A 24,719-nucleotide genomic window follows, 5' to 3' on the forward strand; every position below is an offset into this window, starting at 1 on the left:
GTTCATTTGAATTGATGTTTTTTTTTTATTATTATTATTATTATTATTTGGTTTGTTGAACAGAACAGCCACTGTAAAATATCTCAAACAAAACGATGATAAAGAGGTTTTGGGCTCAAAACATTGACCAGATCACTGACTTTGAGTCATCACACGAGGTGAGACTGGAATTATTTGCAGAGTAATTTCATCCATTGTCCAAAAGTCAGGAAACACTTTTATGTCGTCAGACAAAAATAGACATTCGTCAGGACGGTTTTCGCACAATTTTGTGTTTGTCACAGAGTCAGTGAATGAAACGGATCCTTGCGTCGTGTCCACGTGAACCCGGAGCCTCTGCACTTTCACTGGCAGATTCCTGGATCCAAGTGGACCAGCAAAGTTATATTTATTACGATAGAATTCAATGTACCATGAGAAGATGTGAAACACCAAATAGGGGTCCTAACACATCACCCCTTCACTTCACCACATTACAAAAGGCACCCAAACGGAAAGCAAAAAAGCGGAAGGGAAAGCTCGCACATGTGCTGGGCTAAGACTTTCTGGAAGTTTGAAGCATTTGAAAGGGCCCCCATGAATTAGTAACAAACGTAATGAGATTCATTATATTTTCCTTTTGGAGATCGCATCAACAGGAAAATAGTGCTTAGAGACCCCCTCCGCTGTCATTGAATGCTGTTTCAGGGTGCCTGAGCCCACATTCTGTTGTGACGCCCCTGCTGCCTGCTAACAGGAAGTTGTACTATTTCAGAGAAGTCCAGTTACATCTCATGTTACGACAGTCGGTGATGATGTTGGAGATAATTTGTATTTTGTTTTAATTTTGCATATTTTATATGGACATTAATATTAATATACATACTGTATGTGAAAAAATAAGTAACAATAAGCATGATTATGTATTAATTTAGCTACATGTTATGGATTTAAACCACATACGAGAGAAAAAATAATTTATACCGCGTTGTTAACAATGCTAAGTATTATATATACTGCCTTAAAATATACCTAGAGATCAACTAAATAATTCCAACGCTATGCGCGTTTTCGTCATTTGTATGCACTCATGTGGAAATGAAAATTTACGAATGTTGCTCAAGCACTCGAACGCCGCATTAGTTTCGCCATCCTTGATACAAGCTCACGAGCATACAAAAACTTCCGGTAAGAGTTGTCATAATAAATGTACCAAGTCATTTTTGCGGTATTGTTCCCATGTGGAATTTAATCATATTTTCATGCCTGGAATTTATATTTTAATATATATTTTGATGTATATCGACATGGTTAAATATAACAAACTGTTCGTTTCGCTTTGGAGGTTTCTAAACTTGATTCTTGAAGCGGTTTGACTGAGTTTCCGGTTTACTGTTAAACTTGACCTAAGTGGGTCCAATGGAATGGAAGGCTTTGCTCGCCCAAGCCGGAGGAAACAATTGTGCCTGTGATTTAAATTTCCAGGCCGGACAATTGTGCAAGCCTTCCTGTTTCTAAATGACACTGAACCGTGTCGGCACTTGAAGTTGAGCGTGTGCGGCGTTTGCCATCGATCGCTTTTGGCCGCTTGCCGGTGTCTGTGGCCGGCCTTGTTTATATGCTGCGCTTCGGATCAGCCAAGCAGGCCTCCGGTGGTCTCGGTTCGATGCCAGTTTAACGCCACCGCTTGGGTTGTCCCCATCGGCTCATTAGCTCAACAAGTAAGTTACAAAACACTCTGTTTCCCACCCTCCATTTTAATTCATTTTTTGAAACTCCAGCGCCGGTCGATGTTGTGTGTTGCTCGTACTGCGGCCCGGAACGACGGGATAACGTTTATTGTTAGCCGGTTAGCTCGCCCGAGTGCTAACGCTCAAGCTAACAATTTACGCGGTGGGGAAAAGGGGGGCAAGTTTGCGATTATAAGCCACAAAATTCTCGCTCGTCTTGTCCTTTTAATTACCCCCAACGACAAGAACATAAGTGAGAGGACGCCATCTTAATAGTTTTAGGTATGTTGCTAATGCTAGCTTTGTTTTGCCCCACCAATCTGGAAGTAGGGCTGCCCGATATTGGAAAGGTATGCTGAATCTTGCGATATCAATATTATTGCGATATTTAAAGGGATACTTGACTCACTGAATAAATTTCAGCAGTGAAAAGTTCATATTTTGTCCAGAATGAGTTTGATAATTTCATTAAAAAAACAAACAAAACCCCCCAAAACAAAACCCTATTTTTTCGTCTTGCTGTCCACTGATGATGACATCACCTGTGCTGAGGAAGTAGATAATGGCCAATCATGACTCACCTGTTTCCTGCAGTTGGTCAGTAAACTGAGCCATGATTGGTCGTTACCTACTTCCTCAGCACAGGTGATGTCATCATCAGTCGACATCAAGTAGAAAAATTACTTTTCAAAGGTATCGATTGTACATGAAAAATAATGAAGTTAACACGTTTAATTATCGACAAAATAGTAACTTTTTACTGCTGAAAATGGCCCAATGAGTCAAGTATTTCTTTAAAGGAACAGTTCATATTTTTTTACATGAATCTCTATTTCATCCTCACCTCCAGTTTATGTGATCATCACTGACTTACCCCTGACAGTGTTCTGTGACACGAGTTCTGGTCCGGTGTTGGTCGAGAGGACAGTAGTCCGGCAAGTTGACTTGATCACGGAAATAAAGCGTTTATCTTCTGAAAACAATTCGTGTTTAAAAGAGTGATACATTTGCATTATTAAACTCCTTTTCTGAAAAAAGTCAGACGCCATTACCGCCGGGCACTATTTTTATGTTCGTTCGTATCACTGCGCGGCGCCCCGCATACAGCTGATATACGCGCACTAATCTACAAGTTGTTTGTCTTTTCGAAGGCGGAAGGCGCGCGGATCAGCTGTCTGCAGCGTGTCGATCAGCTGTCTACAGGGCGATGCGCAGTGATACGAACAGAAAAATAGTGCCCGGCGGTAATGGCGTCTGATTTTTTTCAGAAAAGGAGTTTAGTGATGCAAATGTATCACTCTTTTGAACACTAATTGTTTTTAGAAGATAAACGCTTTATTTCCGTGACCCAAGTCAACTTGCCAGACTACTGTCCTTTCGACCAACACCGGACCAGAAATCGTGTCACAGAATGCTGTCAGGGGTAAGTCAGTGCTGATCGCACACACCGGAGGTGAGGATGAAATAGAGATTCATGTAAAAAAATCCGAACTGTTCCTTTAACATGTACCTAAAGAAATGACATTTTTATTATCTAATGAAAGAATTGCATTTTTTTCATGCAGCAAAATCTTCTTAATTAATTAATTACCTCTCGATAGTGTTCAACTATTGGATGTTGGTGCACATTTTTAGTTAGCGCCTGACTGGTCAAATTCAGATAAAAGCATAAAATTCCATAAGAAAAAAACTTATTGCGTGTCTTTGCGATATGCATATTGCATGGGCCATTATCGCGATATCGATATATATATTTTTTTGATATATTGTGCAGGCTTATCTGGAATTTTCTTCCCTTTTGTACTTGAGTTAACACCTTTTTTGCTATTTAAAAAAAACAAAACAGAAGACGCAGTCTATGGTAACCTCGCTGCGAGCGGGTGTTCGGGACCAAGACAGTAGAAATTCCCTCATAAGTGTTAAGCAGCGGTTATTTTGCCGTGAGCCCTATTTAGTAGGGATGTAACGATATCGGCAGTATCGTATCGTGATAACGCAATATTAAAACTGCCATAATATGTCGTCGTTGTCATGTCACGATATTAAAAGCAGCACATCTCTTCAAAAAGTCCAGTTGATTTAAATTTGTGCAGTTGTAGCACCATCTTTTTTTTATTTTTTATTTTATTTTATTTTATTTTTTTATTTTTTTTTTTAAGTGCAGTAAAATTTTCACAAGGCATGTTTTGGCCCTTCTGTGTTTCAAATGCACACTAATGGTCAGATGAAGGGGAGTGTAATATTGTAGGTTGCTTATATGCATTGCTGTAATGTACAAAAGCACAATAATTTTTATTTTTTCTTTGTATTTTTTTTGTAAATTTATTTTTTTTAAGTAGGAGCTCTCTTTTTTTTTTTTTTTTTTTTTTCTTCCCCGTATCACCAACCTCCCAGAAATATTGTGATAATTATCGTTTCGTGACCTTCATATCATAATACTGTATCATGATGTTAGGATATGGTTAAATCCCTCCTAATTAGTCAGTTGCCGGAGTGAAGAATTCTTTGCCTGCCGTAATCCGGCTATTTCACAGTAGGTTGACCGTGCATAGGTTATTTTAGCGCCACATGTAGGCTGCAAGGAATCGGTAAGCTCTGTGAAGAAGAATTTTTTTTTCTGAACACGTCTTAAATCTTGCAATCTTTCCGCTTCCTCAGAAAATATGAGCCAGACGCCACAATGACATCCAGATTTGGTAAAACCTACAGCCGCAAGGGAGGAGAGGGCACGTCCAAGTTTGACGAAGTGGTGTCCACCAAGCGGGGGACCCTGAGCACAAAATGGGGAGACACCACCTACAAGGCCAAGGTGGGATCCAAGCGCGCCGGCGCTCCCAGGGGCTCGTCCTTCCCGGATGCTCACAAGCGAGCCCGACTCGGCGGCGGCGGCTCGGACGACCCTTTTGGCTTCGACAGCGACGACGAGTCCAAGCCGGTGTCCTCTCGCAGCGGCGGCGGCAAGTCGTCACCCGCCAAGGCGGCCTCGGCCGAAGCCGCCCCTCGGGCGGAGAAAGTGGGGCAGCCCACGGACTCCAGGAACTGGTCTAGCTTCCGCGGAGGGGTCCACGCCTCCGCGCAGGAGACGTCGCGGCCGAGTGGGACGGAGCGTAGCGGTCCCTTCTTCAACAGCAGCCATGCTGGCAAAGGTCATTCATACTAGCGAAGCCGTCATTGGGTCGGGCTTCTCATCGGCTCTGATATTCGGCGTTTTGGCACCTATCGGTTAGGGATGGATCGATAACGGCAATATCGTGATATTATGATATTAAAACTGCCACGATATTAAAAGCAGCACCTCTGTTCAAAAAAGTCAGGTTGATTTCCATTTGTGCAATTCTACCACCATCTGGTGGCTATTTTTTTTTTAGTGCAGTTTAATTTACACAAGGCATGTTTTGGCCCTTCGTTGTTTAAAATCCACGCTAATGATCAGATGAATAATAAGTAATGTGCTTGTGAGCCTCGTCACTATGTGGAGGAACTCAATGTGTGCTTGCATGAGCAAGTAAGTGCCTCATTATACGGTGTTCCCTCTTTTTCCGCACGGGTTAGGTTCCAAAAAAATACCCGCAATAAATGACATCCGCGAAGTAGTTTGCTTCATGTTTTGTATTTACTGTAAATATTTTAAGGCTCTAAAACCTCTCACCACATAGTATATACTTTTCTCATTGAGGTATTCACATTTCTCTCTTGTTTAACTCATTCACTCCCAGCCATTTTTACTGAAGCAACCCCGTTCGAACCCGGCTGTTTTACTGGATTTTGACTGATTTTGCAAGGCCCACAGAATATTGTGTTCACTTGCTATAAAACCATGGAATCTACCATAAGAAAGATTAAAGTCTCTTCTTTCATCAGGAAAAAAAAAAGTATATTTCTACCAGTTTCCGTTTTGCAGCAATTAGCATTAGAAGAGAGCTAAGTTTCATCAGTTTTTCACAAATGTATTCAAAATTGTGAGTAATTGAGCTTTTTTTCAACATGGCCCAACTACTTAATACACCTAGTGGTCCTGGTTGATCTCCTTTGCTCTGCTCCCACCTGCTGGTCGTTTGTGTAATAACTACCATTTCTGCAAAACGTTTTCCCAAAGTAAAATCTGATGTTTGCAACGATCGTATTTAGAAAAATCCCAGACATAATCAGAACTGTTTTTTTCCCCACACAGGCAAACTTTCAAACTTGTCAGCGTCTTGTGAGAATCAGCACAGCTACGCGTGGTACCAGAACGCCTCGGAGAGCGACCGCAAGCCTTTGGCGCAGACGGCCACCTTGAAGACCTCCGTCAAGGCAGAGTCCACGTACAACTCCTGGGACGCCCTGATGGGCATCCGGCCGCTGTCTCCCGGCCGGGAGCTGCGCGACCCCGCCCCCGCGCTCTCTTGGACTTCGGCGCTCGCCTGCGACAAGCTGCCGTCGCCGCCTCGCCTGCAGAGCCCTGCGGAGAGCTGCGACCCGGACGGCGAATTCGCCTTCGAGACGGCCGACCTCTGCCGGTCCACCACGACGACGATGACGACGTCACCGCTCGTGCGGAACACAAACTGTCGGACGTACCGCAGGCCCGGAAAGCGGGACGCCTCCAAAGCCTTGGACTGCGGAGTTTCGGTGCAGGGACCGCTCGCGGCGGCGTCCGGCGACGCCGAAGCGACGACTGCTTCGACTCGCGGCGGCAGGACGAGGGACTACACCGTGCTGCACCCTTCCTCTACTTCCATGTGTAACGTCACCAATCAGGCGGGCGGAGTCAAGGAGCTGACCGGTGAAGCCGCTCTCGTGAGTGCGACGAGCGCCGCTAGCTGTAGCGGCGCTGTGGAGCAGCTGGACGCCGCGTGGCAGCGAAAGAGGGACGAGCAACAGCACAACAGGTATGCACGGGTCACAGATGGTTCATGCAGGCCCGTTTTTATTATTTTATTAAATATGTTTGATCATTTTCAAAAACTGTGAATCATTCAGTTCATGAAACAAAAATAATTTGTTTTTCTGCAGAAATTATTTTAGATATTGTGTTTTTTTCTTAAAATGGCAATGTATTTATTTATGGTATATAAAAAGCGCTACATTGATTTATTGTAATACTCAAAAACTAAGTAAAAACTTAACAATACAAGGAATTGTTTGTATATGTTTTTTAAATAATTGGTGACTTAATTAAAAACAATATACAATATTTTATTAAATATGTTTGATCATTTTTCAAAATCTGTCAATCATTCAATTTATGAAAAATTTTATTTTCTGCAGAAACTATTTTAGATAATACATTTTTGTCATAAAATTAGTTAATTTTTTTAGTCCATTAGAAGCACGAAGAAAATCAAACCAGGAAAATGTCCAAAAAGGGATTTTGTGACTTGGACATTTCATTTATTTGAAAGATGCTCTTGTGCAAGATGTCCAGGGGAAAAAAAAAAAAAAGTGAGCACACCCTCACATTTTTTTTCTGCTCTTTAGTCAGAACCAGTCCAGATCAAAGAAGGGATCCAAAGCGGACTTGTTTGGTTTCGACGAAGTCGACACCCGTCAGGAAAACGAAGACGAGGACGATGACGGCTCGTCCAAATACAAAATCCAATACTTTGGTTTCGACGACATGAGCGATAACGACGGAGCCGACGACGGCGGCGGCGACTGCAGGCCTAAAGTGAGGACGAGGGTCAAAATGGCTGCGGTTGCCGAGGAAACGCCACCTGTTGTCGTGCACCAGGAGCCCGTCAGAAACTGCGACGCGCGCGACGGACGCGTCGCCGAGCGGAGTCAAAACTACTCGGCGAGGCGGGACGCCGCGTCACGAGCAGGTCAGTCCAAGTTGTGCGCGTTTCCTTGTTTGTCTTCGTTCGAAAGACGGAGACGATGATTTCGTCTGCCCGCGCATCCGTTTTTGTGATGAGTTCTATATTTTCTTCTCTCCTTTTCATGCCATTTTGACGACGACGGCGGCGTCTTCAGAGTCGACTCGTCAGCTCCTGGACGACGGCTTCCCCGCCGACGTGTTGAACTTCTGCGAGGACGACCTCAGGGTGGTGGCCGGCGGCGGCCCCAGGAGGCCCCCCCAGGCCAAGCCAGCTGACAAGAACCAGGACACCCACCGGAGGATCTTCAGCGCACAGAAGAAGGTGAGAAGACGCCGGAAAGGAAGTTGCACCATTAGCATGTAGTAAACCTTCTTCTACTTCTATTTTTTTCTACTTCTTTAACGTCTACTTTTTCTGTTTCTTTTCATTCTACTTCTTCTTTCTTCTACTTTTATTTCCTCTTCTTCCACTTCTTTTTTTCTACTTTTTCCTACTTAAAGGGATCGTTCACTTATTTAGCCCATTTTAGCAATAAAAAGTTAATATTTTGTCGATAATTAATTTGATACTTTCATTATTTTTCACATACAATTAGTACCTTTTAAAAACACATTTTGAAACTTGCTGTCGACTGAAAATGACATCACAAGGGCTCAGGTAACCAATCACAGCTCACGTGTTTTCTCGGTTTGGTCATGTGACATTCACAAGCTGAGCTGTGATTGGTTACCTGAGCCCTTGTGATGTCATTTTCAGTCGACAGCAAGTTGCAAAATGTGGTTTTAAAGGCACTAACTGTACATGAAAAATAATGAAAATATCAAATTTATTATAGGCAAAATATTCATGTTTGACTGCCAATAATGGCTAAATAAGTAAAGTATACCTTGAAAGGGATTCTTGACTCATTGAGCAAATTTCAGCAGTGAAAAGTTCACATTTTGTCTATTATAAAGCGTTTGATCATTCACGTCGTTCTTGAAAAGGTTCAATTTAATCAGATTCTGTTATGTTTTATTGTAATTCCATACACCGGCAGAGATACAATGCTGCCATCTGTTGGCCATAGTTAGTGGATGTTTTTGATTCCACAACCCATTGACCAGGCAGCACTGCCCATTGATAGATTTAAAAAACAAAACAAAACAAAAAACAGAGATTACGTCATTTAACGTTTGTGGCGCCATACATTGTGATTTCACGTTTTTGGCGGTCAAAGAGTTAAGGTGGTTGACATGTGGATTTTAGGCGCCAAACTCTTAATTTTAATCTAAGTCGAGGTGTAAGTCTCAAGAACAGCCAAACTATGAAAAAATACAAAGTGCAACTTATATTTGCAAAAATGTTGTATAATCTTGGCGTCTAAATGTGGATTTTAACAAAGACTTTTTATTGAAGCTAGTGGTGCTTTTGTTTCCAAATTCCATTTCTTCTCCCGTGGCGAGTGTCTTGCATGTTGACGGTCCAACGCGGACACTTCTCCTTTTGTCTCCACTTATTAACCCTGCCACCCACCCCACTCCTCGTATTCATTCCCACAATTTTTGTTTTGTTTCTGTTGATGAGTGACAGGTACCAAGCGCACGCTTGGCACCGACACTCTCAGATGTCAGCCAAAGTAAAAGAAAGGATGCTTGGGAGGAGGCCGCAATGAGCTTAGATCAAGCTGAGAGGACTTTTGGCTCCACTTTGACCTGTTTTGAACGCTGCGGGCGTTTCAATTGGCGATCCAAGAATTTGACGTCCACATATGTAAACGGAGCAAAAACGCTCCACGGAAATGAACTTTTGAAAAACATACACTCGTGACCTCGTTTAGGAGGAATTAAAAAGAATGACAGCGTCTTTTTTTTACTGCATCAAAGGTGGTTTGCCACCTGGGGGCAGTATTGGACGGATCTACTGTCCCTTGAGGTGTTCTTATGAAATCCCACTAGAGTTTGAGGCAGTCCCAGCTGGCTTTGGGCAGGAGGCGGGTTACACTTTGGACTGGTCGCCAGCCAATCGCAGGGCACACGGAGACAAACAACCATCCACGCTCACAATCACACCTAGGGACAATTCAGAGCGTTCAATGAACCTGCCATGCATGCTTTTGGAATGCGGGAGGAGACCGGAGTACCCGGAGAAGACCCACACGGGCACGGGGAGAACATGCAAACTCCACCCAGGAAGGCCGGAGCCTGGACTCAATCTTGCGTCCTCAGTACTGGGAGGCGGACGTGCTAACCACTCAGTCACCGTGCCGCCTCATTTACCTATTTCTATCTATTGATGCCAATTTTATTTACTTAGAATGTTTGTTTTGTTCTTGTTTTACTTATTCTTTACTGCATGACCGATTTTCTCTTCCATGTACAGCACTTTGTATACAGCAATGCTTGTTTTAAAGTGCTTTATAATAGGGATGTAACGATATCCTACAATCTCTAACAACACTTAATATTGAAGCAGTTGCTGGCTAATGCGCACACACGTTGAATTCCTCCAAATATCAACTCGCTTCACAAGCATATTACGTTCCCTTTCATCTGACCATGAACTCATTTGCTCCCACAAACGTATAAATACGTTCTATTTTGAATGTTTTGTGTCCCAAAGACATATTTACTTTTTTTTTTTTAATGCTAGAGCATACAGAAGGCCATGATGCAGCATCTGAACAGAAGAGAACGGTTGAAGCAATCAGTTATTACAAAAAAAGCCAGCAGGTGGTAGCAGAGTATAAGAGCTCAACCAGGCCCATGTTGCAACAAGCTCTTTTTGCCATGCCAGTGTTTTGATGAAACTTAGCTCTATTCTAATGTTAATTGCTGCAATTTTTTTTTCCTGATGAAAGAGAAGACTTTCTTTTGGTAGGTTCCATGCTTTTATAGCAAAAGAACACAATATTCTGTGGGCCTTGCAAAACCAGTCAAAATCCAGTAAAACAACCAGGGCAGAAGGAAGTTGCTTCAGTGAAAATGGCTACCAGTCGATGAGTTTGAAACATGAATTTGAAATATATAAGGGCCAAAACATGCTGTATGAAAATTAAACTGCACAAAAAAAAGTAGCCACCAGAGGATCCTAGAACTGCACAAATGGAAATCAACTTGACTTTTTGAACAGATGTGCTGCTGCTCTTAATATCGTGACATGACGACAATGATATATTGTTCGCAGTTTTAATATCGCAATATCACGATACTGCCATTATCGTTACATCACTACTTTATAAAGTTGAGTTGAGTGTGTATTTGTTGCAGTCTCCCACCAAAGCGGTGTACAACGCCCGCCACTGGACGCTGGAGAGCGAAGAGGAGCCCATTCCGTCCTTCATGTGCCGCCCGCCGCCACCTCCCGTAAGACGGCGACGCGCAAGTGCTCTTTTGCTGCCTTTCCCCCTTCCGCTCGCTCAAACCCCTCCCCCGTCCCTCCGTGCTCCATGTGTGTTCATTCCACAGGCGGCACGGCCGTCGGGAGGTGCGTCGACCGATGAGCCATCGGACCCTCGGAAGGACAACGGCGTCTTCAAGGCGCCGCCGCCTCCTCCCAAGGTCACCAAGTGCGTCAACGTCCCCAGCGACCCCTACCAGGACACGGTCACCGCCCTCAAGTGTCGCAAGGAGCACAAGGAGGTACGGGGGACACTTTTTGGGGTGCGTTTGTGTGTGGTCATGTCAACTATTATCTCCCGGGCACTTCGTCAGCTGTACACGGTGGTCCAGCACGTGAAGCACTTCAACGACGTGGTGGAGTTTGGCGAGAACCAGGAGTTCACCGACGACTTTGAGTACCTGGCCGCCGGTCTGAAGAGCGGACAGCCGCTCAACACGCGCTGCCTCAGGTACGAGGGAACCACGCTCGCACGCGTTTCTCTTCTGTTGCTTCACGGTCGTCTGTTTGCGTGCGTGCAGCGTGATCAGTCTGGCCGCGCGCTGCGCCATGCCCAGCTTCAGGATGCACCTGAGGGCGCGAGGGAAGGTGGCGCAGGTCTTCAAAACGCTCAACGACGCCCCGCAGCATCACGTGAGTCCATTTGCCTTCTCGCTCGCTGCAAAAGCACAATTAAACTACATATTCTTTATTATTACATGTATTATTATTTTTTAGAGGTGTTCAGAAATATCGATTCGGTAATATATCGTGATATTAAAGCGCGCGATTCTTGTATCGATTCAATATGCGGCCAAATCAATATTTAAATATCAATTTTTGACGAAATATTTAATAAAAAATCTTACTTAGGGTTAGGTTTCACACTTTAAGCATCAAAGAATATGTTAAATTTCATAATTTCATTATTTTTCACGAACAGTTATTAGTACCTCTAAAAACAGATTTTGCATCTTGCTGTTGACTGAAAATGACATCGCAAGGGCTCAGGTAACCAATCACAGCATTTTAATTTATTATTTTTTTAGAACCTGGCTATGTGCACAGCGTCCCTCATGTACATCCTGAGCCGCGACCGTCTCAACATGGACCTGGACCGCTCCTGCCTGGACCTGATGATCCGCCTGCTGGAGCTGGACCAGGACCACCACCACCAGCAAGGCGGCGACGCCACGTCGCAGATGAGCGCCAGGGAGATCTGCAAGATGAAGGAGAAGATCCGCAAGCTGTGCGACACGGTGCACAATAAGCACCTGGACCTGCAGAACATCACGGTGCCGTCACGCACGCACGCACATCACGTCACGTCACGTCACGTGGATTCATGTATGTGACCCGGTCGGTCCCGCTTTCCTTCCTGCAGACGGGCCACCTGGCCATGGAGACGCTGCTGTCGCTCACGTCCAAGCGGGCGGGCGACTGGTTCAAGGAGGAGCTGCGACTCCTGGGGGGTCTGGACCACATCGTTGATAAAGGTCACATGGTCTCACCTCGTGTGTGTGTTTGGGAATCTCTGCCTCTGTGTCGGAATAGTTCTGGATTTTTCATTATTGTTTGGACTTTTATTTTTTTAATTTTTTTACAGTTCAGTTAGTTTTAATTCGTTTTTAGAGGTTTGAGCATTTATTAGTTTTTTGTTTTTTACATCACTTTAGTTATTAGTTTTAGTTTTTTGAAATATATCTGTTTGTTGTAATAGCTCTGGATTTTTCATGATAGTTACTTTTTATTTTATTTATTTCATAATACTTTAGTTATTAGTTTGTTTTTTTTAAATATATGGAGTTAAATTTTAGTTTGTATTAGTTTTTTTAAAGTGCTTCACTTGAGTTTTAGAAGTTTTATTTTTTGATTTCATTTTGTTTTTTTATTAATTTTAGTTTATTGAATTATATGGAGTGACGTTTTAGTTTGTATTAGTTTTTTTAAAGTGCTTGGTATGGTGGGAAGTTTGTTACTTTTTATTAGGGCCCGAGCAGCGACCGCTGCGAGGTCCCTCTTGTTTTTGTAAGAATTCTTCTTCTTCTTCTTCTTCTTCTTCTTCTCCGGAAACGATCGCATTTTTGAGGGCCTAAACATTTACGAAAACTCACCAAACTTTGCAGTCTCTTCGGGCCCGGCGAAAAATTTGATATTATGAAGTCGTTATAACAACGCGACTCTATAGCGCCCCCTAGCATAGAAAAATAAAAACCAAGCCCGGCACGTTTGAGCTAGAGCAACGAAAATTGGTAGGCACGTGTAGCACCCCGAGACGCACAAAAAAGTCTATTGGGACCATGTAGCTAAAATGTACAGGAAGTGAGCTATGAATTTTTTAATGTCCAATTTTGGCCTATTTTGGCACATTCACTGTGGTCATGCTTTTTCCCCCTATGCAAACATTTTTCATCCCATTGACTTCACACTTGGCATTTATCATCTCAAGACCTGAGAGAACAACTGGGGAAAAAATCTTGCCTTTTCGAAATACTATATGACGGGGGCGGGGCATCAAATATTGCCTTTAAAATTTCATTTGTCCAGAAAGAGCAAATGCTGAATAACTCCCATGTACAAGCTCCAAAAAATCTCAAACTTCTCAGGCAACGTAATAGTCACGGCCTGAAAACACCTATATGAAAAAATTCAGTTATACATATAGCGCCACCTAGTGGTTACAATAAATGTCATACTTTACGTTTTTAGCTACTGTGCTGAGCTCGTTGAAGGGATCCAGTTGAAAATTGGTCAGAAAAGCCTTAAGATGTTGATGATGCCCCACACCGAATATTGTAACTTTTCGCCAAAGGGCGTGGCCGCTACGGTGACGCAAAGTCTGAAGATTTTTCGTGACAATAAAAGCTGCATGAACTTGACCGAGATGATCCTATCTTCTCAAAATTTCACACATTTGATGAGAGTCCAGCCCTAAAGACATCTACGAACTTATATTTCATCTAACTGATAGCGCCACCTAGTGGCAATTTTTTTTCTTACGAATTTTCTTGTACATTTTTCTCCAAACACGTTAACTGGACCAACCTCATATTTGCTCAGATGGGGGTTTCGGCCTTCATGATGTCACAACACGAAGTTTGTGAGTTTTCGCGAATCGCTGTGGGCGTGGCTAAGCACTGTTCGCCAAGAAAACAACGCTAGTTTTGATGGTCTAAACATGCGCAGAAACTCATGAAACTTGGCACACACATCTGGCCTGGCAAAATGAGCAATATTTTATCATGTATTGTCCTATTTTTACAAAAATGACTCAATAGCGCCCCCTAGAAATTTTTAACGAAGCAGCCCCGATTGTACGTTTAAGCAAGATCTACGAAAATTTTTAGGTGTATGAGGGAGTCCAAGACCTACAAAAAAGTCTCTTGGACCCATGTGCTAAAATGAACAGGAAGTGAGCTATGAATTTTTGAATGTCCCATTTTTGACGATTTTTGCACATTTTCAGGGGGCATACTTTTGCCCACTTCTCCTACACATTTCATCCGACTGACTTTAGACTTGACCTGGACCATGTCAAGACCTGAGCCAACTACAGGCAGAAAAATCTTGACTTTTGGAAATACTATATGATGAGGGCGGGGCATCAAATTTTGTGTTTCGCACTGAAAAAGGATATGCTTAATAACTCCCCGGTACATGCTCCAAAAAATCCCAAACTTGACATGTATGTTTATAGTCAAAGCCTGAAGGTATCTCTATGACAAAATTCAGTTATATATGCAGCGCCACCTAGCCCTTCAGGCGTGAAAAAAAAATACCCCACATACGGTATTTTGTACAAAAAATGTCAACTCATTCTAAGTGTGATAACTCCCATGTTCAAGCTCCACAAAATCTCAAACTTCTCAGGCAACGTAATAGTCACGGCCTGAAAGCATCTATATGATAAAATTCAGTTATACATATAGCGCCACCTAGTGGTAACAATAAATGTCATACTTTACGTTTTTAGCTACTGTGCCGAGCTCGTTGAAGGGATCCAGTTGAAAATTGGTCAGAAAAGCCTTAAGATGTTGATCATGCCCCACACCGAATATTGTAACTTTTCGCCAAAGGGCGTGGCCGCTACGGTGACGCAAAGTCCGAAAATTTTTCGTGACAATAAAAGCTGCATGAACTTGACCGAGATGATCCTATCTTCTCAAAATTTCACACATTTGATGAGAGTCCAGCCCTTAAGACATCTACGAACTTATATTTCATCTTACTGATAGCGCCACCTAGTGGCAATTTTTTTTCTTACGAATTTTCTTGTACATTTTTCTCCAAACACGTTAACTGGACCAACCTCATATTTGCTCAGATGAGGGTTTCGGCCTTCATGATGTCACAACACGAAGTTTGTGAGTTTTCGCGAATCGCTGTGGGCGTGGCTAAGCACTGTTCGCCAAGAAAACAACGCCAGTTTTGAGGGTCTAAACATGCGCAGAAACTCATGAAACTTGGCACACACATCTGGCCTGGTAAAATGAATATTTTATTGTTGATTCTACTATTTTTACAAAAATGACTCAATAGCGCCCCCTAGAAATTTTTAACGAAGCAGCCCCGATTCTACGTTTAAGCAAGATCTACGAAAATTTTTACGTGTATGACGGAGCCAAAGACCTACAAAAAAGTCTCTTGGACCCATATGCTAAAATGAACAGGAAGTGAGGTACGAATTTTTGAATGTCCCATTTTTGACGATTTTTGCACATTTTCAGGGGGCATACTTTTGCCCACTTCTCCTACATGTTTTATCCGACTGACTTATGACTTGACCTGGACCATGCCAAGACCTGAGCCAACAACAGACGGAAATACTATATGATGAGCGCGGGGCATCAAAATTTGTGTTTCGCACTGAAAAAGGATATGCTTAATAACTCCCCGATACATGCTCCAAAAAATCCCAAACTTAACATGTATGTTTATTGTCAAGGCCTGAAGGTATCTCTATGACAACATTCAGTTATATATGCAGCGCCACCTCGCCCTTGAGGCAAAACAAAAAAATACCCCACATACGGTATTTTGTACAAAAAATGTAAACTCATTCTAAGTGTGATAACTAAGTCATTTATGAATATTCTTTTACTTTCCACCACTCAAAATGTTCACTGGCATTAGACTTATCCAAACATGTACTTTTTTATTTATTTTTGATAGCCTCTAATGGACATTAAAAGCAATATCGTGAATGAAGGATATGCTTAATAACTCCACGGTACATGCTCCAAAAAAATCCCACACTTGACATGTATGTTTAGAGTCAAGGCTTGAAGGTATCCCTATGACAACATTCCATTATATATACAGCGCCACCTAGCCCTAGAGGCATAAAAAAAATACACCAACTTAACGGTATTTTTACAAAAAAAAAAAAAATCCACATGTCAAGGTTTATCATGCCATTTTCAAAGAAATTCTGCTTCCAATGTGCCTTACCTAAACTTGCCAGTACCCCCACGTGCCAGTACCCCAACGTGCCAGTACCCCAACGTGCAAGTACCCCAACGTGCAAGTACCCCAACGTGGCCCGGGCTGCGAGGGCCCTTTATAGCTGCTCGCAGCTCTAGTTCGATTTTGTTTTTTAATGTTTCACTTTAGTTTTTTTTAAGTAGATGGATTATTTGTCAAATACAAATAAAAAAAAAAGATAATTAACCACAGTATTGTGGAATAAATTAAATTAAATTATAATTCCCAATTAAATTCATTTAAAATGAACCCCAAAAGATCATTTTTTATATTATTGACAAAATTGAAGCTTATTTTATTTTTTATAAACATAGCTAGTATCAGGTTTATTTTTTAAGAGTGTTTTTGTTGGTATTTTAGCTTAACAAAAATGCATATTCAATTTATATATATATATATATATATATATATATATATATATATATATATATATATATATATATATATATATTAGGGGTGTTAAAAAAAATCGATTCGGCGATATATCGCGATACTACATCGCGCGATTCTCGAATCGATTCAATAATCGGCAGAATCGAATTTTTTTTTTTTTTTTTTTTTTTTTTTTTTTTTTTTTTTTTTTAGGATTCACACCTTGAGCATGGAAGAATGTTATATGAACGGCACATTAAGCCTTAATATTTTTATTTTAATGCTGTTCAAACATGAAACAGATTACAACCTCTATAAGACTGAAATTTCAGATAAATAAATAATACATTTTCATATAAATCTTACACTCTACAAGCTTACTGATTAGTATTTTCTAAATATGAATGAAAAAAAATCGCAACAATCGACTTATAAATTCGTATCGGGATTAATCGGTATCGAATCGTGACCATTCGTATCGGGATTAATCGGTATCGAATCGAATCGTGACCTGTGAATCGTGATACGAATCGAATCGTCAGGTACTAGGCAATTCACACCCCTAATATATATATATATATATATATATATATATATATATATATATATATATATATATATATATATATATATATATATATATATATATATATATATATATGTGTGTGTGTATTTATTTTATTTTATTTTTTTTTCTTTCCTTTTTGTATCCATTTGAGTGCTTTTATTTTGGGTCTCATTGTGCGTGTATCTCAACATGCATGCATGTGTCTGCCATGAGCGTGCGTGTGTGTTTACATGCATTTGTGTGCGAGCGCACAAATATTTCGGGCCGCATATGTGCACGTGCGACACTAATGACGACGTATGTGTGTGGCACCACAGTGAAGGAGTGCGTGTACAACCTGAAAGCAGAGGACGACAAGGACAAGCTGGTGTCGTCCTTGTGGGGAGCTGAGAGATGTCTACGTGTGCTGGATAGCGTAAGCGTGACGGCGGCAGCCATGTTGGCCCAAACACGTCACCTGGTGCGTCAAGCGCTGCATGAAAATGTGTGCGTGTGTTCAGGTGACGGTGCACAACGCGGAGAATCAGAGCTACTTGATCGCCTACAAAGACTCGTCGCTCATCGTGTCGTGCAGCAAGTGAGTCTAGAAACGATCGTCTTATTTGAGATTGTGCTTCACGTTGATGTTAACCTCGCTTCTACCCCCCCGTTTTGGCCCCGCGAGTGACTTGACCTTTGAACCGTTAGTTCCGCAGGCCGCCTGAGGATAAAGAGCTCGAATGTATCCACAAAGAAGTTCAGTGTCAGCGGGCAACGCGGGTCCGCGTCTGCTCTGCTCTTAATGTCATTAACCCCCCACAACGCACGCAGTCTTTCCTAATTCTTTAACTTAATTTCACTTTGACTTCCTCCTCCTCCTCCTCATTATCATTATTGTACTTTGCACTCTCACCACATATCCAGCTGTCACTCATACGATTTTTAAGTCAATATAACTGTGAGCAAAAAAAAAAACACCGTATTAAAATTGCAACAGTTCTAAAATGATTTTTATTTTTATTTTTTAAATTAAATATTTGTGGAAATTAAACTTCCAACAATCAATTGTATTAAAAAAAAAAAAAAAAAAAAAAAGATGGTACGGAAGAAATTGTACAATGTGGAGTGTAAATCAATGTTAACATTCTTCTTGTTTAAATTAATAGTAAGTCACAATGTCCCATCACAGTGAGCTATTTTTAGAACCGACAAGTTGGGCTACTCATTCGAGATAGACAGATATGTTTTTTTTGAGGGCCGATACCAATTATTACTACTCGAGACCGATAACCGATATTTGGAGGTGATTATTCAATTTCAGTAAAAGGGGAAAAATATTGGAGTAAAAAAAATAAAAATAAATTCCAACTCTTTATTGGAATGCTTTAAAGTGTTTATTGAAAAACTTAGCAAAATGTCTTTTTTTTTTCCTTTTTCTTCCTTTCTCGATAAATATATCTTAGACGGTCGTCATCTATGTTTCAAAATTCTACCAAAAACTTCAAGTAGCTCCCAGGATCATAAGTATGTCTTAAAAACTAAATGAAAACCTAAATAAGTAAATGACATAGCTCACTGTAGTTTTCGTCAATAAATGTATTTTCCAAAATTTCCAAATAACTAAAATGTTAAACTTTCAGGTCTTTGTTTTACATTCAAACAAAAACAAAAGATGTTCCTTCGGCTCAGCAGCATCTCTTATCAAGCTAACTGAAAATATAAATAAATAGGTTCTTGAGGTCAAGAGGTTTTATATGAATCCAATATTGGCCATCATATTTTTATTTTGTTTTATTTTTTTAAAGGCCAATACCGATATTCTTCTAAAATGCCAAATATTGGCACCGATAATCGGTCTATCCTTACTTATTGCTTCCTCTCTAGTCTCTCATCTTCATTCATGTGCTTCGATGTCCCTTTCTTAGAAAGAAAAGGAGAGCTTGTTAGCGGTGACAGCCATTTATTGAAACTTTGACTTATAAAAACCGCATCAAACCTATAATCGTGAATGCGGGAATGATTGCGAAGACATCCCAAATATATGTTTGCGACGTCCTCTGTGCGTGTGACTCAGCATTTGTCCCCCCTCTCTCTCCCCCCCCAGAGCACTGCGGCGCTGCGAGGAGATGATCCAGCGCTACAGCAGGGAGGTCGTTGGCGGCGGCGTGCTGCAGGCGAGCACGGGCGACGGCAGCTGCGGCTCGATGGTCGCCAAAGCGGTGGAGAACTGCATGAGGGCCGTCATCGGAGTTCTTCTCAACCTGACGCACGACAACGGTCAGCGCAAACCCGCACGTGCGCGCGCACGCCAAGTTCAACGGGTGGTTAAATGCGTGTGTGTGCGTGTGCGCAGAGTGGGGCAGCACCAAGACGGGCGAGCAGGACCACTTGATCGAGACGGCGCTCAACTGCGTCCTCAGAGTTCCGCAGTACTTTCCTCCGGAGAAGAGGTTCGACATCCGCGTTCTGGTGAGCAGTATGCGTGTGTGTGTGCGTGTCGGCACATTTCAATAGGGCGGTTTACAATTACATCAAAACTACTATTTTTAGAACAGCACACTGCGCACGTGCATGCGTGGCCGCATGATTTTTGGACAAGAAACACAGGCAGGCGAAACTTTTGAACTGACTCGCTATTTCACCATAAATATAATTTAACAGACGTATTATGGTTACAACAAACATCTGCTGCTTTTTTAATTTTATTATTATTATTATTATTAATAATAATAATAATAATAATAATAATAATAATAATAATGATGATGATGATGATGATGATGATAATAATAATAATAAATCAATATCTGGTGTAATAACCTTATTTGATTGAATTTTTTTTTTTTTTTTTTTATTATTATTATTAATTCAATCTCTGGTTTAATAACCTTATTTATTTATTGATTGAATTATTTTATATTTTATTATCTGTTCTTACTGTTGCTGGAAATGTAAATTTCCCAGAGGGAGCCATCCCAAAGGGATCAATAAAGTCAAGTCTAAGTCTAATTGTACGTGAAAAGTAATGAAAATATCAAATTAATGATTAATTAATTAATGAAAATATGAACTCTTTATTGCTATAATAAGCTAAATAAGTGAAGTATCCCTTTAACAAGCAACAAACAGCCCAAAGGTATTTTAAAAATGGTCAAATGAAAATCTTGATGTCAATGTGTTTGGTTTTTATGAAAATTAGCGACCAACACGAGATTCTGAGTCATCTAGACGGCACCCAGCTGATCATACAATAAATCTGACCTTTCTCCAAAAACTGTTTTCTTTCCGCCCATTTTGAGGTCTCCGCCTGTCAACCACCGTTTAAGCTCTTCCAAAGTGTTTGTCGATTGAACCATGTTGAAATTTCTTGCCTCGTTCTCTTCCAAAATGTGTACGCATGTGTCCTACTCCTGTTATTTTGTCCGGCTCATGCATACTCATGAGGAGAACGTGACGTCATTTGAGATCAACCCCATGCGTGCGTGTGTGTGGCAGGGTCTGGGCCTGCTGATCAACCTGGTGGAGTACAGCGCCAGGAACCGCTTTTGCCTGATGGAAATGGAGACGGAGGGAGGTCACGGCCCCTGCGACGCCACCGTGCTGCTCCTCCCGACGCACCAGCAGGATGTCGTCGTCAGCGATGTCATTGAGAGCGGCACGCCACTCGGCGCCGTCGCCGCGCTCGTGCAGGTCCGTGTCGGCGCCGTCCTCGCCGCCAAAAATGGAAGCTGCTCACCAGCAAGGACACCATCTCCCTCCGTCCGTCCTCAGTTGTTCCTGCAGCGCGAGCGAGCGGCCGTCCAGGCGGAGGCGCGCACCGATGACCTCATCAAGGAGCCGGCCAAGCCGGCGGACAAGAGCGGCGAGTGGCGCGAGACGGGCGGCGAGATCCAGTGGGTGGCCAACGACAACCACCGCGACGACAAGGAGGAGGAGGAAGACGGCGAGCTGGACCTCAACAAAGGTCCGACACCAACGTTCAAAATGTTCAAACTGCAAAAAGACTAAGGCCCGACCAATTAATCGGCTACTGATGATAATCGGCCGATTATTGGCCTTCAAATATTGAGCAATTTGGGACGATTATGTTCCTCTTAAGAGTTATCGAAGAAAAATTAAGTTTCCGACACTGTGAATGTACACTGAATACACCATTTTGCTTGCGTAGCTTTAGCAACTGGCAAGTGTGTAACGTATGTTATTCTGGTTAATTCTGTTATCCCTAAGCGTCCTTTAATTAAGTTGTTTGACACCACAGTTAGTTAACTGTAAAACAAAAAATACACAACCTTAAGAATTACATCCACTGTATAGTTAAATACAAAACATGCTTGGTTTTTAAAACATCGCTAGCCTAGTGCTAACAGGAAGTTAGCATCGACAACATCAAAGCTACATTCGTAAAACTCTGAGCTAATGGCTAATATCTTCAGTGTTAGAGCAAAGCTGTCCAAGGGCCCCGTTTAGAAAAAATTGGATGCCTCGCCTGTTTTCTGAATCACAGCTGTGATTGGTTGTTACCTGTTGTTATCTTCAGTCGACAGCAAGTGGCAAAATGGCCGCACCCTGAGATAGCTAAAAAGCTTCAGAAAACAGGTGAGCTGTGAGTGGTCATTGCCTGAGCCCTGAGCAACTGTGATGTCATCTTCAGTCGACAGCAAGCAGCAGAATGGCCGCCCCCTAATATGGATAAAAACGGCTGCATTTTCCTGCTTAACTCATATTTCCACTAACGTAATATTAACCAGAACAAAATATTTAGACTAGTGGAGCTACATAGAGCATATTGTAGAAAAAAAATAAAACAAATTGGGGGGTTGACTTCCCGTTTAACGCAATTGCATATTGTTTATATGTTGTTATATGTTTTTGGCAAAACTGCTAGCGGGACTGCTATCTACAATGCAAATAGTTTTGGATTTGCCAATTTGGGGTGCTCCAGACCTTTTGACACACCAAACACAATCAACCTGACATTGACGAGCAATCGATCACAAGATGGCTGTTTTTAAAAGCACTTTACTTGGGAATCATTCATGTGACAGTTTCACAAAAAAAAAAAAAAAACGTCCAAAGTAAAAAAAGTAGCAATGAAAGCTGTTTGTTCAATTTAGGAGCAAAAAGTTCAAATTGACGATCTTTAGGAGAAAAATCAAACAGAAAAAAATGCAAACTAAAAGGCGCTATAATGTCAAATGTACAAGCTGAAAGCGAAACAGTGTACGCTGTGAAGCTAACAATTAGCATCAAGCTAAGTGCTAAGCTACGTTGTTTTTTTTGTTTTTTTTTAGCCCTGCAGCATGCGGGCAAGCACATGGAGGACAGCATCGTGGCCTCCTACACGGCTCTGCTGCTGGGTTGCCTCTGCCAAGGAAGCCCCGTAAGTCACGTCCATGCGCACGTCTACCTTGCCCGGGACCACGCTAACGCTCATGTTTGTGCGTCAGATGAATGTGACTACTGTGCGAGAGAACTTGCCTCAGGGGGATTTCTCCATCATGACGGAGATGCTCAAGAAGTTCCTCAACTTCATGAACCTCACAGTGAGTCAGTCGCCGAGCGTGATGCGCCTCCTTCGACTCCTCCTCCTCCTCTTTCCTGTCTTCTCCACCTTGTCATCATCTGCATTCAACTCCTCACCTTCCTTTTCTTTCTCTCCTCCTTCAATTCATTTCATATTTCTTGATATATGTCTGAGCAAGCTGAGTTATTAAGTTGCTCACGGACTCTTGCTCTTCCTCCTCCTCTTTTTCATTTTCATTATCCTCCTCTTCATCCATGTCAACCCCACCCCCACCCCCTCTCGGGTGACGTGGAGGAAGACCAATTATAGTGACGTCATCCGTCACATTGTAATCGTTTGTTTGTGGCGTGTGTAATTCGTTTCTCGATTTTTGTCTCTGCAGTGTGACGTTGGCACCGGAGGACAAAAGTCCATCTCCAGAGTCATCGACTATCTGGAGCACTGCTAGATGCACACGAGCTTACACACACACACATGCACACACACGGTTCACCTCCAGTCAGTATTTTCAGCCCTCCGTCGATTTACCCCCATCAATCGATGCACCTTAAAGGGATACTTGACTCATTGAACCTTTTCAGCAGTAAAAAGTTCATATTTTGTCTATAATTAATGTGGTAACGTCATTATTTTTCATGTACAGTGAATACTTTTTAAAAAGTAATTTTTCTACTTGCTGTCGACTGATGATATCACCTGTGCTGACCAATCATGGCTCACCTGATTGAGCCATGATTGTTCATTACACAGGTGATGTCATCATCAGTTGACAGCAAGTAGAAAAATTACTTTTGAAAGGTGCAATTTGTACATGGAAAATAATGACGTTACCACATTAATTATTGACAAAATATTCACATTTTACTGCTGAAAATTGCTCAATGAGTCAAGTACATTTTAAGTTTTTTTATTTTTATTTGCTTTTTTTGTTTTTGTTTTGATTTTTTTACTCATCCTCGCGCTCCTCCTCCTCACCTCACACCTCCTCTTTCGTTACATGTGAGGTCAAGTTCAGAATTGTTTCAGTTCGGTTTGCGTCATCTCCTCCATGCGTCCGTTTGGTTTGACGTTTTGGTTGTCATGACGAGGTTCACGAGGTCCCGCCCATCCCCCCGGTTTTGTCCTTGAACCCGTGAGTACAAAGTTTTTTTTTTTATTTTTTTTTATTTTTTTTTTAAAGATGATTATACGATCTTTTTTTTTTTTTTTTAAATTGAAAATTTGCACTCGCCGCTTATAGCTCACAATGCATGTGTGTATGAGAGGCATGACATGCATCCGATTCAGTTGCATGTGCGACATATTTAGTTGCACATGCGACTGACAAAGTTGCACGTGCGACTTACAAAGTTGCGCGTGCGACTTACAAAGTCACATATTTGAATTACTAAGCAACTCTCGATGCAAGCACAATCGACATAGGCCAGTTGCACATGTGATTTGTAAGTTGGGCATGTCTTAGTCGCACGTGCGACTTGTCAAGTCGCATGCGTGAGATGCATCGAGCGGCAAGATTTCTCCTTATGATGGCGGGAAATGGCCCTTTCACAGTCTTAAAGCTTCTTTTCATGACGTTTCATTTTGAAACATTTCGTTCATGTCATTGTCAACACACAAACACACACACTCTCGCACACAAACGTTTACAAGAGCTTTATGGAGGATGTTTGTGTACAGTTTGTACATACGTTGCCGGAGGAGCAGTGCATGATGGGAAGTGGGGGTGTTGGGCCGCACGGGGAGAGGCCCGGACTACTTTAAATAATTTTTTACAGCTTTTTTTGTTTTTTTTTGTTTTGTTTTTGGTGTGCGTTTCTCCTCCTGCGAGTTGAAAGCTTCTTAACACGGCGACTGCGTTTGTACCCGTCTTTGCTTAGACGTGTACATACTTTGAAAAATAATTAAAGTTGCTACTTTCATTATTA

The 24,719-nt window shown here is 41.9% G+C and overlaps 1 protein-coding gene across 1 annotated transcript; it reads left to right on the top strand.

Annotated features, from left to right (window-relative positions):
- Window positions 1–1,394: 1,394 nt before the first annotated feature.
- On the top strand, window positions 1,395–24,719 carry LOC144005315 (wings apart-like protein homolog). The gene is made up of 20 exons (XM_077503425.1): window positions 1,395–1,700; window positions 4,368–4,855; window positions 5,881–6,580; window positions 7,170–7,513; window positions 7,665–7,831; window positions 10,759–10,854; window positions 10,957–11,130; window positions 11,203–11,339; window positions 11,410–11,521; window positions 11,917–12,162; window positions 12,252–12,363; window positions 17,609–17,706; window positions 17,792–17,868; window positions 19,375–19,547; window positions 19,624–19,739; window positions 20,766–20,960; window positions 21,042–21,234; window positions 22,562–22,650; window positions 22,718–22,813; window positions 23,177–24,719. Exons 2-20 carry the CDS (start codon window positions 4,390–4,392, stop codon window positions 23,240–23,242), a joined length of 3,657 nt encoding a protein of 1,218 aa, XP_077359551.1. The 5' UTR covers window positions 1,395–1,700; window positions 4,368–4,389; the 3' UTR covers window positions 23,243–24,719.

This window comes from Festucalex cinctus, chromosome 17, assembly GCF_051991245.1.
Source record: "Festucalex cinctus isolate MCC-2025b chromosome 17, RoL_Fcin_1.0, whole genome shotgun sequence".
In the NCBI taxonomy this organism is placed as follows: Eukaryota; Metazoa; Chordata; class Actinopteri; order Syngnathiformes; family Syngnathidae; genus Festucalex; species Festucalex cinctus.

What these genes read in the sequence shown, in the direction of transcription:
- LOC144005315 (XM_077503425.1), top strand. Translation starts at nt 4,390, where the DNA reads ATGACATCCAGATTTGGTAAAACCTACAGCCGCAAGGGAGGAGAGGGC. An exon ending in CTCAACACGCGCTGCCTCAG is followed by an intron (nt 11,340 to 11,409) that starts GTACGAGGGAAC and finishes GCGTGCGTGCAG; the next exon opens with CGTGATCAGTCTGGCCGCGC. An exon ending in CCGTCGCCGCGCTCGTGCAG is followed by an intron (nt 20,961 to 21,041) that starts GTCCGTGTCGGC and finishes GTCCGTCCTCAG; the next exon opens with TTGTTCCTGCAGCGCGAGCG.